Genomic DNA, 16,716 nt, shown 5'->3' with positions numbered 1-16,716 from the left:
CTTCAACGGTATTCCTGATTGACTACTGTGATTCAATCAGGTTCAAGCATTTCACTCCACCCGCAATAACATCTGCTAAACACGTGTATGTGACCAATAACATTTGATTTGAGTGTGTTTGTGTGCACGTGTTTACCTTAATTGCATGAATATGCTTGTGGTTGTGCTTGCTTAGGTGCGTGTATGGTGGTACATGTACACACAAGCTGGTTGCCTAGGCACTTGGCAGTGGTAGTCTGGCGTCACAAGGTCGGTTTTGTATTTTGCCTCTGTGGTTCACATTTCAGCACCTATCTCGCTTTGCGCTGCAGTCAGCCAGTCTCTCTGTACTCCCTTACGGGAAAAACGCACACTCATTTTGCGTGACCACATGTGAAGTGTTCCCAAAACACATGCGGTTCTCCACATGTGAAATCTGGTCACATGTGAAATCTGGTCTTTCTGTAAGGGCTGAGTCACTGCTCTGTGTCAAACACCCACCCAGCTCTCTGAGGAGGAGCAAGCAGACAGTCAGAACTAGGGCTGTGGCTGTCACGAAACTTTGCCAGTCGGTGATTGTAAAGCAAATAACTGTCGGTCTCACAGTAATTGTCCGTTAATTAACAAACACATTTAGCATCTCCTGGCTTCCACACATAGCCTACAAGCCACTGATGCAGACCTTTGAAACATCTACATTTTACAAAGTCTAATAAATCCATGTTATATAGCCTACACCACAATAAATCCATTATTAACGTCACGATGTCCGCTGAGAGTCAGGAAGCAAGTTCAGGGAGTGAATACATTGAACAGATAAATGAACAAAACAAGAAACACAAACAGCACACCGACATGGAACAGAAACAATGACGACTGGGGAAGAAACCAAAGGAAGTGACACATAAAGGGCAGGTAATCAAGGAGGTGATGGAGTCCAGGTGACAGTACCCCCTCCCAGGCGCATCAGCTCCAGCTGAAGGACGCCAAACACAGGGACGATCCCCGGGATCCGGAGCAGACCGGCTGTCTCCAGTGAGGAGCAGAAACCTGATGAGCCGGCTGAGGCCTCCCCGGTTGCCTCGGCTGAGACCTCCCCGGTTGCCTCGGCTGAGACCTCCCCGGTTGCCTCGGCTGAGGCCTCCCCGGTTGCCTCGGCTGAGACCTCCCCGGTTGCCTCGGCTGAGACCTCCCCGGTTGCCTCGGCTGAGACATCCCCGGTTGCCTCGGCTGAGGCAAGGGAACCTGTTCCACCGGCTTCGGCATGGAAGCCTATCGAACCGGCTGAGGCCTCCCAGGTAGCTCCGGTTTTGACACCTGGACCCGACATCACCTCCAAAGAAAACACCAAAAAACACTCCCAGATGCTTCTCTTTGGTGAATCATCATTCTGTAACGATGTCCGCTGAGAGTCAGGAAGCAAGTTCCGGGAGTGAATACATTTAATTAATAATTGAGCAAAACAAGAAACACAAACAGCGCACCGACATGAAACAGGAACAGAAACAATGACCACTGGGGAAGAAACCAAAGGGAATGACATATAAAGGGCAGGTAATCAAGGAGGTGATGGAGTCCAGGTGAGTGTCATTATGCGCCTTACGCTGGTGACAGGTGTGCATCCTAACGAGCCGTCTGGTGACCTAGAGGCCGGAGAGGGAACACACGTGACTGCCAAATGGTTGTGAGCTACACTAGTTCATTTAGCAGACAAGATTTGCTTAGAATTCCATGGCATTCTATTATAGTATGAAGAATACAATTGAACAAAGCTGAATAAAATATAAATATTTTCTCCAAATGATTTGAGGGAGTGTGCACATGTGGCTATTCTGTGTTGTGCGGTTAACAAAGAAATAGGTACTCCTATATGCTTAATTTAGAGTTATTAATATAACTTTAGTTGTTCTTCAAATGTTGGGCTAAATGTTTTGATGTGTAATACATTGTTAGGCTGCATGATGAGACTCTAATGATGATTTGAAAAAAGGCATGAGCTCTGCTTTGTTTTTTGTACACACTTCATTAGTTTCTCATTCACAATTTGACAAGCACTTGATAAAGCCTTGAATTTCACGGCAGCATCCCCTTTGTGGCCGTAATGCACCCTAAAAAAATCCATGCTTCTTGCGGCCAGTGGTGTCCTTCTCCTATCACTTGATTGGGTCTTTCTCACAGGCTACAAGTGAAGACAGACACATCGGGGACGCAACTGAACACGTCCTTATCCAATTCCGAAGTGCGTATTGAAGATATTGGAAGAACTGTCCGTCCACATTTACTTTTCGTCAGCCAACAAGACGAGTAGGCCTAACGAACAGCAAAATCACTAGCCTATGTCGATCTACTATCCCCCATTGTACAAAAGTTGACCTATTCTGTGCGAGAAATAAATGTTCCCAACATAGTCTGGGCAGTTGTGAGATGCAATATATCCCAAATTAATTAATACAACCACTAGCATCAAAAACACTTTGAAGCAATGTGGCCGACGCAACAGATCAGAACATTTAGCTTAAAATGCTGATAAACTATTAGGCTATTTCTTCACATTATAAGGGCAGCAATGCGCACATGCAGTAGCCTTTTAAGCGTGAATGTTCCATTAGCTGAAAACACCATTATCAAAAGTGACTGCAAATGTGATTATGCATGTAATGCTTTAGATTTAAAGGTGCATTGAGGTGTGTGACTATGATTCTAAGTCGCCAAAAAAAGGGAGTGTCTTATGATGGGCATCATTCACAAGTGATAATATATAATTCACAGCTGATAGGCTCATATTGTCACCCAGCAGACTATTCTTGATTTAATCTTGTCATTACATATACTAAATAATATATATGTGTGAAATTTGATTTGATTTCGAATGGACCATTATCATGCACCTGTTTCGAAGACATTTGCATTGATGTCAGAGTGATTAGAGGGACAATAGAGTGCTGAGTACCAGGAAGTTAGAAGGCTTTGTAGGCTATTAATGACCAGCAGCAGCATCAGAGCTTGGAGAAGCCTAATTACCGCGACTAAACGGTCACATGGAATTTGACTGCCTTCATGACTCGTGACCGACGGTGCGTCGGTTATACGGTCACCGCAACATCCCTAGTCATATCTAACCCGAGATGGAGATTGTGATTTTATATAATATCTCTTCTTGGTTTTGAACACTAGAATTGCACTCTGGCAACTAAATCAAAGACAACAGAGTTGAAGTTGTGACACAGATGCAGTTGATTCAAATTGGAGTTAAAGGCTGTTTTCATTGATGTGAAGGAGCACTACCAGTCCCAAATCCAACCACTGGTTTACTGTGAGAAGAGTGTTACAGCACAGAGGAAGTGGCAGGGAGCCACGTAAAGCCACGGACGCCCTGTGGTGCTGTGTGTTCATTAGACTCAGTGTGTGAGAGTACTTTTGTGCAGAGGCTGGTCCTCTCTCATTCTTCAAAGCACCCGGAAAAATAGACTAGCTCTTTGCTATGACAACAGTCACTGTCGGAAACCAGTATGTCACAACATCCAGAAGGGGGAAATGAGAAGGGCTGAATAAAGGGCTGTAGCAGGGGCACTTGTACTTTGACTGCTACTGCAGTATTGATGATCCTCCTCATAGTCCAACGTTCTTTCACATACAGTATAACCCATATGTCCTCCTCCTGCTCCTCCAGATCTCCAACGATCAGGGACATGGTGGTGCGCTGCATAGCCCAGATGGTCAACTCCCAGGCGGGGAACATCCGGTCGGGCTGGAAGAACATCTTCTCAGTGTTCCACCTGGCTGCCTCGGACCAGGATGAGAGCATCGTAGAGCTGGCCTTCCAGACCACGGGGCACATCTCCAGTGAGTTACCAACACACACACACCTTGGGCTAAGAACTTTCACATCTGATCTGTTCTGTCTATCTTATAATATGTTATTTTCAATATGATGGTTTCACTATTAGATTAATATTTAATCTTCAAGTTGTTTATTTTAGTATTATTGATGACAGGGCCATGGAATGTAATTCTGATTGACAGATCAGTTAACTTTAGTCATCAGATTCCAATTTGATCTATTTCCTCTGATCTTCATCTGTTCTTCTCTCAGCTAATGTATTTGAGAAGCACTTCCCAGCCACCATAGACTCCTTCCAGGATGCAGTCAAGTGTCTGTCTGAGTTCGCCTGCAACGCCTCCTTCCCCGACACCAGCATGGAGGCCATCCGCCTCATCCGACACTGCGCCAAATACGTCTCTGACAGGCCCCAGGTCAGTTACAAACAAACACTGGACTGGGTTTATTACCAGGTTTCATAGTTAAGACCTGAACCCAAATCAGCTATTGCTGAACATCAAATGGTACTGCCCATAGTTGTTCATGTTAGACCATGACTGGTCCCCAAACATTCATATTTTTCTTGTGACTTACCAGCTTAACATTGTAAGTCACTCTGGATGATAGCATCTCCCAAATTAGAGATATATTTGTGTAAAAACAAAAATAATAATAATGTTTTACCCGTATTCCACCTAAAAGGAAGCGATTACCAAACCTTCCATAACAAAGCCATCACCTACAGAGAGATGAACCTAGAGAAGAGTCCCTTAAGCAAGCTGGTCCTGGGGCTCTGTTCACAAACACAAACAGACCCCACTGAGCCCCAGGACAGCAACACAATTAGACCCAAGCAAATCATGAGAAAACAAAAAGATAATTACTTGACACATTGGAAAGAATTAACAAAAAAACAGAGCAAACTAGAATGCTATTTGGCCCTGAACTGAGAGTCCACAGTGGCAGAGTACTTGACCACTGTGACTGTATATACACACTACCAGTCAAAAGTTTGGACACACCTACTCATTCCAGGGTTTTTCTTTAGTTTTACTATTTTCTACATTGTAGAATAATAGTAGGGACATCAAAACTATGAAATAACACATATGGATTCATGTAGTAACCAAAAAAGTTTTTAACAAATCAAAATATATTTTACATTTGAGATTCTTCAAAGTAGCCACCCTTTGCTTTAATGACAGCTTTGCATATGAAAATGTACCATGTTAGAAAATATGGTGCTTACTGCCAGTACTTTTCCCCAGGTCTCATGTCTCTACCCTCCAGCCCCACTGCCTGCTTCCTGTTTGTCTGTGTGGGGGTGGACAAGAGGAGAGGAGGGGATTAGGTGTGTGTGTGTGTGTGAGTGTGTGTGTGTGTGTGTGTGTGTGTGTGTGCATGGGCAGAGGGGCAAATTCAGGGAAAGCCTCCAGTGAACCGGCTTAGACCGTTAAAACGTTAGTGTTTGTCGGCATGTGTGTGTCATCTCCGGGCATGGTGGTAAGCAATCCTGTTTTCTCTCTGGCAGGCGTTCAAAGACTACACCAGTGATGATATGAATGTCGTCCCAGAGGACCGGGTGTGGGTGAGAGGGTGGTTCCCCATCCTCTTTGAGCTGTCCTGCATCATCAACAGGTGTAAACTGGACGTCAGGACCAGGTGAGAAGAGTTTCAGTCCTGTGCCATCCTAGATGGGAATATTAAGTCTGAACTAATGGTAAGGGTGTACTGTTGAGTAAATGTGTGTGTGTGTGTGTGTGTCAGGGGTCTGACGGTGATGTTTGAGGTGATGAAGACCTATGGACACACCTTTGAGAAACACTGGTGGCAGGATCTGTTCAGGATCGTCTTCAGGATCTTTGACAACATGAAGCTGCCTGAGCAGCAAACTGAGGCAAGTCTCCACATCCTAAATACCCATTCATCAAAGACCCAGCTTTATCTCCTGTGGAACCAATGCCTATTTCCAAATGTACACCATTGGTTCCACAATTTACAGCACCAATCCCTGGGTACAACTAGTATCCAGTACCAATTGCTACAATGACTAGATTATGCCCAGAGGCACTGGTGTAATTGTTGTAACCCTTCTGTGGTGTTTTGGTCTGCCAGAAAGCAGAGTGGATGACGACGACCTGTAACCACGCACTTTACGCCATCTCTGACGTGTTCACACAGTACTTTGAGTCTCTCAGTGATGTCCTGCTGGATGACATTCTGGCACAGCTGTACTGGTGTGTTCAGCAAGGTGAGGACAGACAGACACCTTCAGTCCTGGGTTTATACTGAGTACACCTCCATTCAGGTCTGGGTTTATACTGAGTACACCTCCATTCAGTCCTGGGTTTATACTGAGTACACCTCCATTCAGTCCTGGGTTTATACTGAGTACACCTCCATTCAGTCCTGGGTTTATACTGAGTACACTTCCATTCAGTCCTGGGTTTATACTGAGTACACCTCCATTCAGTCCTGGGTTTATACTGAGTACACCTCCAGTCAGTCCTGGGTTTATACTGAGTACACCTCCATTCAGGTCTGGGTTTATACTGAGTACACCTCCATTCAGGTCTGGGTTTATACTGAGTACACCTCCATTCAGTCCTGGGTTTATACTGAGTACACCTCCATTCAGGTCTGGGTTTATACTGAGTACACCTCCATTCAGGTCTGGGTTTATACTGAGTACACCTCCATTCAGTCCTGGGTTTATACTGAGTACACCTCCATTCAGTCCTGGGTTTATACTGAGTACACCTCCATTCAGGTCTGGGTTTATACTGAGTACACCTCCATTCAGTCCTGGGTTTATACTGAGTACACCTCCATTCAGTCCTGGGTTTATACTGAGTACACCTCCATTCAGGTCTGGGTTTATACTGCGTACACCTCCATTCAGTCCTGGGTTTATACTGAGTACACCTCCATTCAGGTCTGGGTTTACCTCCATCCCTCTTTCTTGTGCATATTTCCTCTCCTTTTTTCTTTAAGGAGTGGGTCATTTTTTGGTTGACTGGATAAGATGGAGGTAGAGACTATAGATAGTGTAGTGAAATAGCAGTAGGGTGGATTTAAACCCATGTTGCAGCGGTATATGTGATCCAGATGCGTATGGACTGCTAAACCAGCAGTCCCTCACTTATTCTCTCCACTCTCTCTTTTCTTGACTCCTCCTCTCCCTCTCGGCCTAGATAATGAGCAGTTGGCCCGGTCAGGCACCAACTGTCTGGAGAACGTGGTCATCCTGAATGGAGAGAAGTTTACTCCGGACACCTGGGACAAGACCTGTAACTGCATGCTGGACATCTTCAAGACCACTATCCCACACGCGTAAGCTACTGATGCAGGCTTTATTCATATCGCTGAGATTCATCTGGGAATATTGTCTGTGATGATTGTGTTATTGATGACCATAGTGATAGTAAACATGGAGAGCACCGAGTCAGATTTTTTTATAAAAAATAAAAAATCCTTTATTTAACTAGTCAGCTAAGAACAAATTCTTATTTTCAATGACGGCCTAGGAACAGTGGGTTAACTGCCTTGTTCAGGGGCAGAACGACAGATTTCTTTTTCCTTGTCAGCCCAGGGATTCAATCTTGCAACTTTTCGGTTACTAGTCCACCGCTCTAACCACTAGGCTACCTGCCGCACCAGTATAAACTTCATATGAAGAAACACCCAATAAGAAGAGATGCGAGAGGTGGTATTTAATGGCCGTGGTCACTTCTGCCATTGTTTAGTTAACAGAGTGATATCTGACTGTCTGTGTATGGTATAACACTGTCACGCTGTGTAAAAGTAGAGTAGCACTGTCCTGTCACATATCGTACCTCTCTGCCCTCTTGTCAGGCTGTTGACATGGAGACCAGCAGGAGCAGAGGGAGATCCCATGACACCACAGGACATATCAGACAGACAGCTGGTATGTTTCAAACCCTGACTGTACTGTAGGTCTTCCAGTCAGTCTGGTGTATCTCTTATGCCAGATTAGACCGTACAGCAACGTAACCCAGTACCATGCAGACAAAATAACTTCTGCCCATGTGCCCTCAGGACTCAATTTCCCAGAAGTCCGTGGACATCCAGTCCCATTCCGAGGACCAGCATTCCATCAACAGCGCAGAGAGGGTTGCCATGGAGACCCGGCGGCAGAGTCAGTACAGCACAGGCATTTATGAGGACGGCCCCAGAAATAGGACCCCAATAAGTTAGTGTCTCTCTCACTTTTACCACTTTTACGCCTTATGCAACTGGAGTGTTTTTCAACCTTATGCTCATTATTTGTGTGTGTGTGTGTGTGTGTGTGTGTGTGTGTGTGTGTGTGTGTGTGTGTGTGTGTGTGTGTGTGTGTGTGTGTGTGTGTGTGTGTGTGTGTGTGTGTGTGTGTGTGTGTGTGTGTGTGTGTGTGTGTGTGTGTGTGTGTGTGTGTGTGTTCCACAGAGATCCAGGAGCAGCGGTTATTCTCAGCCTTGCTCATTAAGTGTGTGGTGCAGTTGGAGCTGATCCAGACCATAGACAACATGGTCTTCTACCCTGCGACCAGCAGGAAGGAGGATGCTGAGAACCTGGCTGCTGCACAGGTACGGCTCACTCCCTCTGTGGAGGATGAGAGGTATCACTGCTTCAGAACTTTGGGGAAGGACACATTTCTTGCTAAAATGTTTGTTTTTGCCAGATTAATTTTCAATAGTTTGGCTGGATGGACTGATCATTGAAAATGTTAAATGTATCTACTGCAGCGTTTCCCAAACCCGGGCCTAAGGGTTGCACAATTAGGTTTTTGTCCTAGCACTACACAGCTGATTCCAATAATCAACTCATCATCAAGCTATGATTATTTGAATTGTGCTAGGGCAAAAAACAAAACTTGCAGCCCTTGGGGTCCCCAGCTCAAAGTTTGGGAAACGCTGATGTACTATAGAGTGGGGCAAAAAGTATTTAGTCAGCCACCAATTGTGCAAGTTCTCCCACTTAAAAAGATGAGAGAGGCCTGTAATTTTCATCATAGGTACACATCAACTATGACAGACAAAATTATGGGAAAAAATCCAGAAAATCACATTGTAGGATTTTTAATGAATTTATTTGCAAATTTTGGTGGAAAATAAGTATTTGGTCAATAACAAAAGTTTATCTCAATACTTTGTTATATACCCTTTGTTGGCAATGACAGAGGTCGAACGTTTTCTGTAAGTCTTCACAAGGTTTTCACACACTGTTGCTGGTATTTTGGCCCATTCCTCCATGTAGATCTCCTCTGGAGCAGTGATGTTTTGGGGCTGTTGCTGGGCAACACGGACTTTCAACTCTCTCCAAAGATTTTCTATGGGGTTGAGATCTGGAGACTGGCTAGGCCACTCCAGGACCTTGAAATGCTTCTTACGAAGCCACTCCTTCATTGCCCGGGCAGTGTGTTTGGGATCATTGTCATGCTGAAAGACCCAGCCACGTTTCATCTTCAATGCCCTTGCTGATGGTAGGCTTTGTTACTTTGGTCCCAGCTCTCTGCAGGTCATTCACTAGGTCCCCCCATGTGGTTCTCATTTTTGCTCACCGTTCTTGTGATCATTTTGACCCCACGGGGTGAGATCTTGCGTGGAGCCCCAGATCGAGGGAGATTATCAGTGGTCTTGTATGTTTCCATTTCCTAATAATTGCTCCCACAGTTGATTTCTTCAGACCAAGCTGCTTACCTATTGCAGATTCAGTCTTCCCAGCCTGGTGCAGGTCTACAATTTTGTTTCTGGTTTCCTTTGACAGCTCTTTGGTCTTGGTCATAGTGGAGTTTGGAGTATGACTGTTTGAGGTTGTGGACAGGTGTCATTTATACTGATAACAAGTTAAAACAGGTGCCATTAATACAGGTAACTAGTGGAGGACAGAGGAGCCTCTTAAAGAATAAATTACAGGTCTGTGAGAGCCAGAAATCTTGCTTGTTTGTAGGTGACCAAATACTTATTTTCCACCATAATTTGTAAATAAATAAATTAAAAATCCTTCTGGATTTTTTTTCTCATTTTGTCTGTCATAGTTGAAAAGTACCTATGATGAAAATTACAGGCTTCTCTCATCTTTTTAAGTGGGAGAACTTGCACAATTGGTGGCTGACTAAATACTTTTTTGCCCCACTGTATGTTCTTATTGTAGTTGTTGTTATGGAAGGAGGAATCTATTGACAACAAAAAAGTGAGAAGGCTCTATGTGTTTGGTTGTTGAAAGGTTGTCTAATGGTTGTGTATGTATGTGTTTGATTGTCTAATGGTTGTGTGTGTGTTGGTTGTCTAATGGTTGTGTATGTGTTGGTTGTCTAATGGTTGTGTATGTATGTGTTGGTTGTCTAATGGTTGTGTATGTATGTGTTGGTTGTCTAATGGTTGTGTATGTATGTGTTGGTTGTCTAATGGTTGTGTATGTATGTATTGGTTGTCTAATGGTTGTGTATGTAAGTGTTGGTTGTCTAATGGTTGTGTATGTATTGGTTGTTGAAAGGTTGTCTAATGGTTGTGTATGTATGTGTTTGATTGTCTAATGGTTGTGTGTGTGTTGGTTGTCTAATGGTTGTGTATGTGTTGGTTGTCTAATGGTTGTGTATGTATGTGTTGGTCCTCTCCAGAGAGATTCTCTGGACGCAGCAGACGTACTTGTGGAGACCCAGGACCAGGGAATGTACCACTATCTGACCTCAGAACAGCTGTTCAAGCTGCTGGACTGTCTGCTGGAGTCCCACCACTTCGCCAAAGCCTTCAACGCCAACAACGAGCAGAGGACCACTCTCTGGAAGGCAGGTGGGTCACTGCACCAGAACAGAGGCGGCTATACCAGCGTCCATCTATGGCTCTGCAGTGCACCACCCGAGGAATCTGCTAGAATGACATGAAGTAGAAGAGTGATGTTATGAATCTCAAATGGAATTCTTTGAACAATTGGCACAATGTCCCTCGTTTGTACTCCCTAATTGTGATGGGCCTCTCTGTGACTGTAACGGGCAGTAACCACTCTCTCTCTCTGTCTGTTCCAGGTTTTAAAGGGAAGTCAAAGCCCAATCTGCTGAAGCAGGAGACCAGCAGTCTGGCGTGTGGCCTGAGGATCCTGTTCCGGATGTACACTGATGACAGCCGTCAGACTGCCTGGGAAGAGGTCCAGAGACAGCTGCTCAAGTAAGGAAGGACCGCCACGCCCCACCACCATATTACTGAATGGCGCCTGTCAAACTATACAAATGCCCTCTGCAGTTGTTTTCTACTGTTTCCTGCTGTTGTTCTGCTCCTCTCCCTCTCACTAACGAGCCTTTCACCATGTCACGACAATCCCTGATCATCCTCTCACTGCACACACAAACATCCCTCATGGAGCAGTGTGTGATGGGAGTCATACGAAGGGAATTACTGTATTTTCATGTGTCTGGAGGATGCCCAGAATGTGCTCTCGATTTACAAAAAAAATGTATTACTAATTTGCTGCTTTGTTGTGGGTGGAACTCTCTGCAAACATTACTTTTATTGAAATCCTATAAATGGAATGTCTGGGGTATTTAAGAACCAGGCAACAGGCAGCTATCTACCAGAATAAACAACTTTCATAATGTTTCATGAGGGGGAGCAAGGGCATGTCAGACGCCTGTTATTTATGAAGGGCTGCTGGGAGAGGACAGGCTGCTGGGAGAGGACAGGCTGCTGGGAGAGGACAGGCTGCTGGGAGAGGACAGGCTGCTGGGAGGGCAGGCTGCTGGGAGAGGGCAGGCTACTGGGAGAGGACAGGCTGCTGGGAGAGGGCAGGCTGCTGGGAGAGGACAGGCTGCTGGGAGAGGGCAGGCTGCTGGGAGAGGGCAGGCTGCTGGGAGAGGACAGGCTGCTGGGAGAGGACAGGCTGCTGGGAGAGGACAGGCTGCTGGGAGGCTGCTGGGAGAGGGCAGGCTACTGGGAGAGGGCAGGCTGCTGGGAGAGGGCAGGCTGCTGGGAGAGGGCAGGCTGCTGGGAGAGGACAGGCTGCTGGGAGAGGGCAGGCTGGGTGAGGACAGGCTGCTGGGAGAGGACAGGCTGCTGGGAGAGGACAGGCTGCTGGGAGAGGACAGGCTGCTGGGAGAGGGCAGGCTGCTGGGAGAGGGCAGGCTGCTGGGAGAGGACAGGCTGCTGGGAGAGGGCAGGCTGCTGGGAGAGGGCAGGCTGCTGGGTGAGGACAGGCTGCTGGGAGAGGACAGGCTGCTGGGGAGAGGACAGGCTGCTGGGAGAGGGCAGGCTACCGGGAGAGGGCAGGCTGCCGGGAGAGGACAGGCTGCCGGGAGAGGGCACAGGGACAGGCTGCCGGGAGAGGGCAGGCTGCCGGGAGAGGGCAGGCTGCCGGGAGAGGGCAGGCTGCTGGGAGAGGACAGGCTGCTGGGAGAGGACAGGCTGCTGGGAGAGGACAGGCTGCTGGGAGAGGGCAGGCTGCTGGGAGAGGACAGGCTGCTGGGAGAGGACAGGCTGCTGGGAGAGGGCAGGCTGCTGGGAGAGGGCAGGCATTGATCAGTCCATGTCATTAGAGGGGAGCAGAGTTTAATGGGGGGGTGGGCACGCATCTCAATACGACACCGGTGCTCTGTCCTGACCCTGACCACAGCTGTCTGAGGGACTGAGACAGAGTCACGCCTCTGTTTACTAGGGAATAGAGAAGTCACAGTCGCCGACGCAAAACGGAATTATCCACCAAAGCGAGAGTGGAATCGAAATAAATTGGTCCTGAGAGAGAATGACTGAGTCAGATTGTGTTGATGTATCGCCAACAGTCTGACTCCCACTCTCTCCACTCATTTAGACAGCCTGTCTAAATGTGACAGCTATCTGAAATGTCTGGAATGGATAGTGGGTATTGTATATGGATCCACAAACAGACAGGATGCCGTTGTTATTACCGAGTCAACACAGTTGTCATCGCCTTGTCTCTTTTAGAGGATAACCAAGTATCTATCATCTTGTCTCTTTCCGATTCACTTTGTATTAAAGGCAGTGTCTAGATTAGCAGGAAACTTTTAGGTTGTCGGTCTCTATGTGCATTCGTGTGTGAGGGAGAGAGAGACAGAGAAAGAAGGGGGAGAGAGAGCGAGCCGGAGAGGGAGAGACAAAGAGAACACTCACTGAATTGCACTGTCACAAAGATGCGCAACAAACTGACACACACCACACAAACATAGCAGGGCATGCTAAAGGAGACTGCAGCAGCAAACTGACACACACCACACAAACATAGCAGGGCATGCTAGAGGAGACTGCAGCAGCAAACTGACACACACCACACAAACATAGCAGGGCATGCTAGAGGAGCCTGCAGCAGCAAACTGACACACACCACACAAACATAGCAGGGCATGCTAGAGGAGCCTGCAGCAGCAAACTGACACACACCACACAAACATAGCAGGGCATGCTAGAGGAGACTGCAGCAGCAAACTGACACACACCAAACTGACACAAACATAGCAGGGCATGCTAGAGGAGCCTGCAGCAGCAAACTGACACACACCAAACACAAACATAAACAGGGCATGCTAGAGGAGCCTGCAGCAGCAAACTGACACACACCACACAAACATAGCAGGGCATGCTAGAGGAGACTGCAGCAGCAAACTGACACACACCACACAAACATAGCAGGGCATGCTAGAGGAGACTGCAGCAGCAAACTGACACACACCACACAAACATAGCAGGGCATGCTAGAGGAGCCTGCAGCAGCAAACTGACACACACCACACAAACATAGCAGGGCATGCTAGAGGGGACTGCAACAGCAAACTGACACACACCACACAAACATAGCAGGGCATGCTAGAGGAGACTGCAACAGTACTGCAGGGTTGATTATGGCAGTGTTCTAAAATAACTAAACAGATTTGGGAGGTGACTAGGTCATGGAGTGTAGGGGAACTGGAAGATGGGAAAGAGAGGAGGAGGAGGTGGAGGGATGAAGGGCTGGCAGATGGTGGTTCTGAGGAAAGGTCCAGGGTGAGGGCTCGAGGGAAATGCTGAGGTCATGGCTGCTCCTCTCCCTGTGGCTGGTGTAGTCAACTCATCAAACAATTTCACGTTGGCAGTGAAATAAGTCTGGGTGCTAATTAATTAGTGAACCGCATCTTCATCCTGTGTCACTGAAAAGTTTTCATATGGCAAATGAGTCATGTTGTCATGATCCCTTCCTATTTCCCTCTAGTGTGTGCAGTGAGGCAGTAGCCTACTTCCTGACTCTAACATCAGAGAGCCACAGAGAAGCCTGGACAAACCTGCTCCTCCTCTTCCTAACCAAGGTCCTGAAGATCAGTGATGACAGGGTAAGGATCTCAACCATTAACAACATTGACAGGCCATTGATCTGGTCAGGTCATTGTCAGTGACATGTTCAAGGAGACCTAACTCCGTCTTTGTATGGATATCAATCTGTATGTAGATGTTTTGTCTCTGTCTCTTGGTCCCCAGTTCAAGGCCCATGCGTCCAGGTACTACCCTCTGCTGTGTGAGATCATGCAGATTGATCTAATCCCAGAACTGCGGTCCGTGCTGCGGAAGTTCTACCTACGCATCGGGATCGTGTTCCAGATCGCCCAGCTACCTGACACCTCCCAGCCGGAACAAGAACCAATGCCAGAACCAGGACTGGAAGTTGAGGTGGAGAGAGGGGAGGTGGCTGGAGAGGAAGCCCAGTGATGTTCCACTTGTAGCGGGCTGGCACCGAGACCTCTGGATAGGGAAGCCTGGAACTTGGAAGTCCTCCTCCCCTCTTGCCTTGGGTTTGTCTACAAACCCTTTAGGACTATGGTCTCCCATCCCCCAGGGTACTACAAGGGGTGCATCTGACCAGACTTCACCCCCTCTGGATTTGGCAGTTACCCAGAATCCCCCAGTACAGGAAACTGCCAGGGATCTCTACTGTGAACCTGACTGGTCATGTAACAGGAAATGCCCCCTCATTTCGGAGTAGGTTGAAGTTGCCCCTAGAAACTGATCGAAGGCCAGTTTTTGCATCCCCTTATGGTTAAGGTTAAAATATTGGGAGGTCAAGCTGATCTTAGATCCTATGAGCAACTTCTACCCGAAGCCCTTCATATCACTGGAAGAATGGCTTGGCATTGTGTGAAAATATGATTCTCCAATTCTACTGACGACTGCAGAATAACTATGATTATACAATTGGCCTACCCACCTTTCTGACTCCGACGAGTCAAATATATTTCAAAAAGGTACTGCTTCTTGACATGACTGTGTCCTTACAAGCTACTCTTGAGAATGAAATGGATACACATACATCATGCAATGCAAATGACGAATATTCAGTAATGTGACATTCTTACTCAATAATAATTCAGATATTTTCCTGGCTGCACCACTGATGGCTAACGTTAACACCAATAGCCTTGTGGATTAAAAATTAACTACAGAAATGGCGCTTTGTAATGTAATCTCATAACACTGGATTTTATTACGTTTTTTTTCTGTATTCTGCTGCACTTGATCTCTTTATTGAAGATTTTTGCTTTTGTGATTATTTATTTTGACTGAACCATCTGTCCTGCAGTTTGTAATTGAACAACGACACGGCAGAAAGTTATGGGTAAATTATTCCATTTGATATGTTCTGAGACTGATAGTCGATAACTGGAACTCCTCCTAAAACTGGAAAAAGGAGAGCAACTACGGCCCGTTCAGGAGGTTCCAACGTTCAAGATAGAAATGTAGTGTGTAGATATGATTGTCATATACTACAAGGAATTATCAGCTCTATATACAACATTTCTATCGGCATTGCTTCTGAATAGGCCCCTGGTGTGAGCTGCTTCTGAATCACTGGTCTGTTTCCATGTTTCAAGTTAGTTTCCACTCTGTGTACAAATTTGAATAAATTCATAATATATTTAATATCCTTTTTCTTTTGTTTGGGGACATGCTGTATGTATAGAGTAAATGACGAATAATGTTAACTGTGGTTTAAAAGAAGACTTGTGAATGGGACGCATTCCTTGCTCACGGATGTAGAAAACAATGTATATGGTACAGCAATGTAAAGTTTTCTATGTTGAAAAAAAGACTTCTGTACAACTTTCTGTACAAAACTGGTCATCATCCGACATTTTAATCAGGTTATAGGTCAATAAAGTTTTTGAACTTGATTTGTTCAGCCGTTTTGATTTGATTGGACTATATGGGTCGTTCCACCAATTCCATGCCTTTTTGAGAAGTGTGACTTGGTCCACCCCCCCCCCCCCCAAAAAAATGCAACATTCTGTCAAAGAGCACATGTTCAACTTCATTAAAAAAACAAGTATTCCCATCTCAAGAGGTTAAATTTACATTTACATTTAAGTCATTTGGCAGACGCTCTTATCCAGAGCGACTTACAAATTGGTGAATTCACCTTATGACATCCAGTGGAACAGCCACTTTACATAAGTTACTAATAAAGTAACAGGGTTGATGATTTAATCTTCAAACTCATCCTTGATGACTTTAAATGCGTGTGGTTGTATTGTTTTAAAAATGGTCAAATCTCTTAAAATCAGCCATAAATCCCTTCGTGACCAGGGGAATGGAAGCTTGTGTGCAACAGGGAGTGGCAATTGAATGCAAGAAGAAACAAAAGGAACTTGCTGGGTAACAGGTTGGACGTCATGCGCGACACACTCAGTTTTCCAACACAAAACACCAGAAAATTATTTGACTAGATGTTCAATGTCACTTTTGAAAACAATAGTTAAGGAATAGTTTCACCATATTAAAACTAGAGTTCAGTTCACATAACAGGGTGGACCTTAAAATGAGGGACAGATGTATGATGGTGAAAACTTGGGATTAAGTGGACTGAAATCTTCCTAGAAGTGAAATGGGGTTGACAGAGGGACATGTCCATATGCTGAATTTATTACAGAATTATTCAACCGTCCATGTGGT

The 16,716-nt window shown here is 45.9% G+C and overlaps 1 protein-coding gene across 4 annotated transcripts in view; it reads left to right on the top strand.

Moving 5' to 3' along the window:
- The window catches only part of LOC135522848 (brefeldin A-inhibited guanine nucleotide-exchange protein 1-like), a 123,069-nt gene extending 107,131 nt beyond the window's left edge, over positions 1–15,938 (top strand). For all 4 annotated transcript variants that reach the window (XM_064949481.1, XM_064949483.1, XM_064949482.1 and 1 more), the window contains 13 exons: positions 3,650–3,822; positions 4,073–4,233; positions 5,331–5,461; positions 5,567–5,696; positions 5,915–6,050; positions 6,994–7,132; positions 7,655–7,727; positions 7,859–8,012; positions 8,246–8,385; positions 10,419–10,590; positions 10,824–10,962; positions 13,988–14,105; positions 14,251–15,938. In XM_064949481.1, the coding sequence (XP_064805553.1) occupies positions 3,650–3,822; positions 4,073–4,233; positions 5,331–5,461; positions 5,567–5,696; positions 5,915–6,050; positions 6,994–7,132; positions 7,655–7,727; positions 7,859–8,012; positions 8,246–8,385; positions 10,419–10,590; positions 10,824–10,962; positions 13,988–14,105; positions 14,251–14,478 (1,894 nt within the window). In that variant the 3' untranslated portion in view covers positions 14,479–15,938. The remainder of the gene's footprint in view (positions 1–3,649; positions 3,823–4,072; positions 4,234–5,330; positions 5,462–5,566; positions 5,697–5,914; positions 6,051–6,993; positions 7,133–7,654; positions 7,728–7,858; positions 8,013–8,245; positions 8,386–10,418; positions 10,591–10,823; positions 10,963–13,987; positions 14,106–14,250) is intronic.
- Positions 15,939–16,716: the final 778 nt, after the last annotated feature.

The sequence above is a fragment of the Oncorhynchus masou genome, chromosome 30 (assembly GCF_036934945.1).
Source record: "Oncorhynchus masou masou isolate Uvic2021 chromosome 30, UVic_Omas_1.1, whole genome shotgun sequence".
Classification (NCBI taxonomy): domain Eukaryota; kingdom Metazoa; phylum Chordata; class Actinopteri; order Salmoniformes; family Salmonidae; genus Oncorhynchus; species Oncorhynchus masou.
Note: the sequence above shows the minus strand (reverse complement) of the source record. Positions and strands in the feature narration are given on the sequence as shown.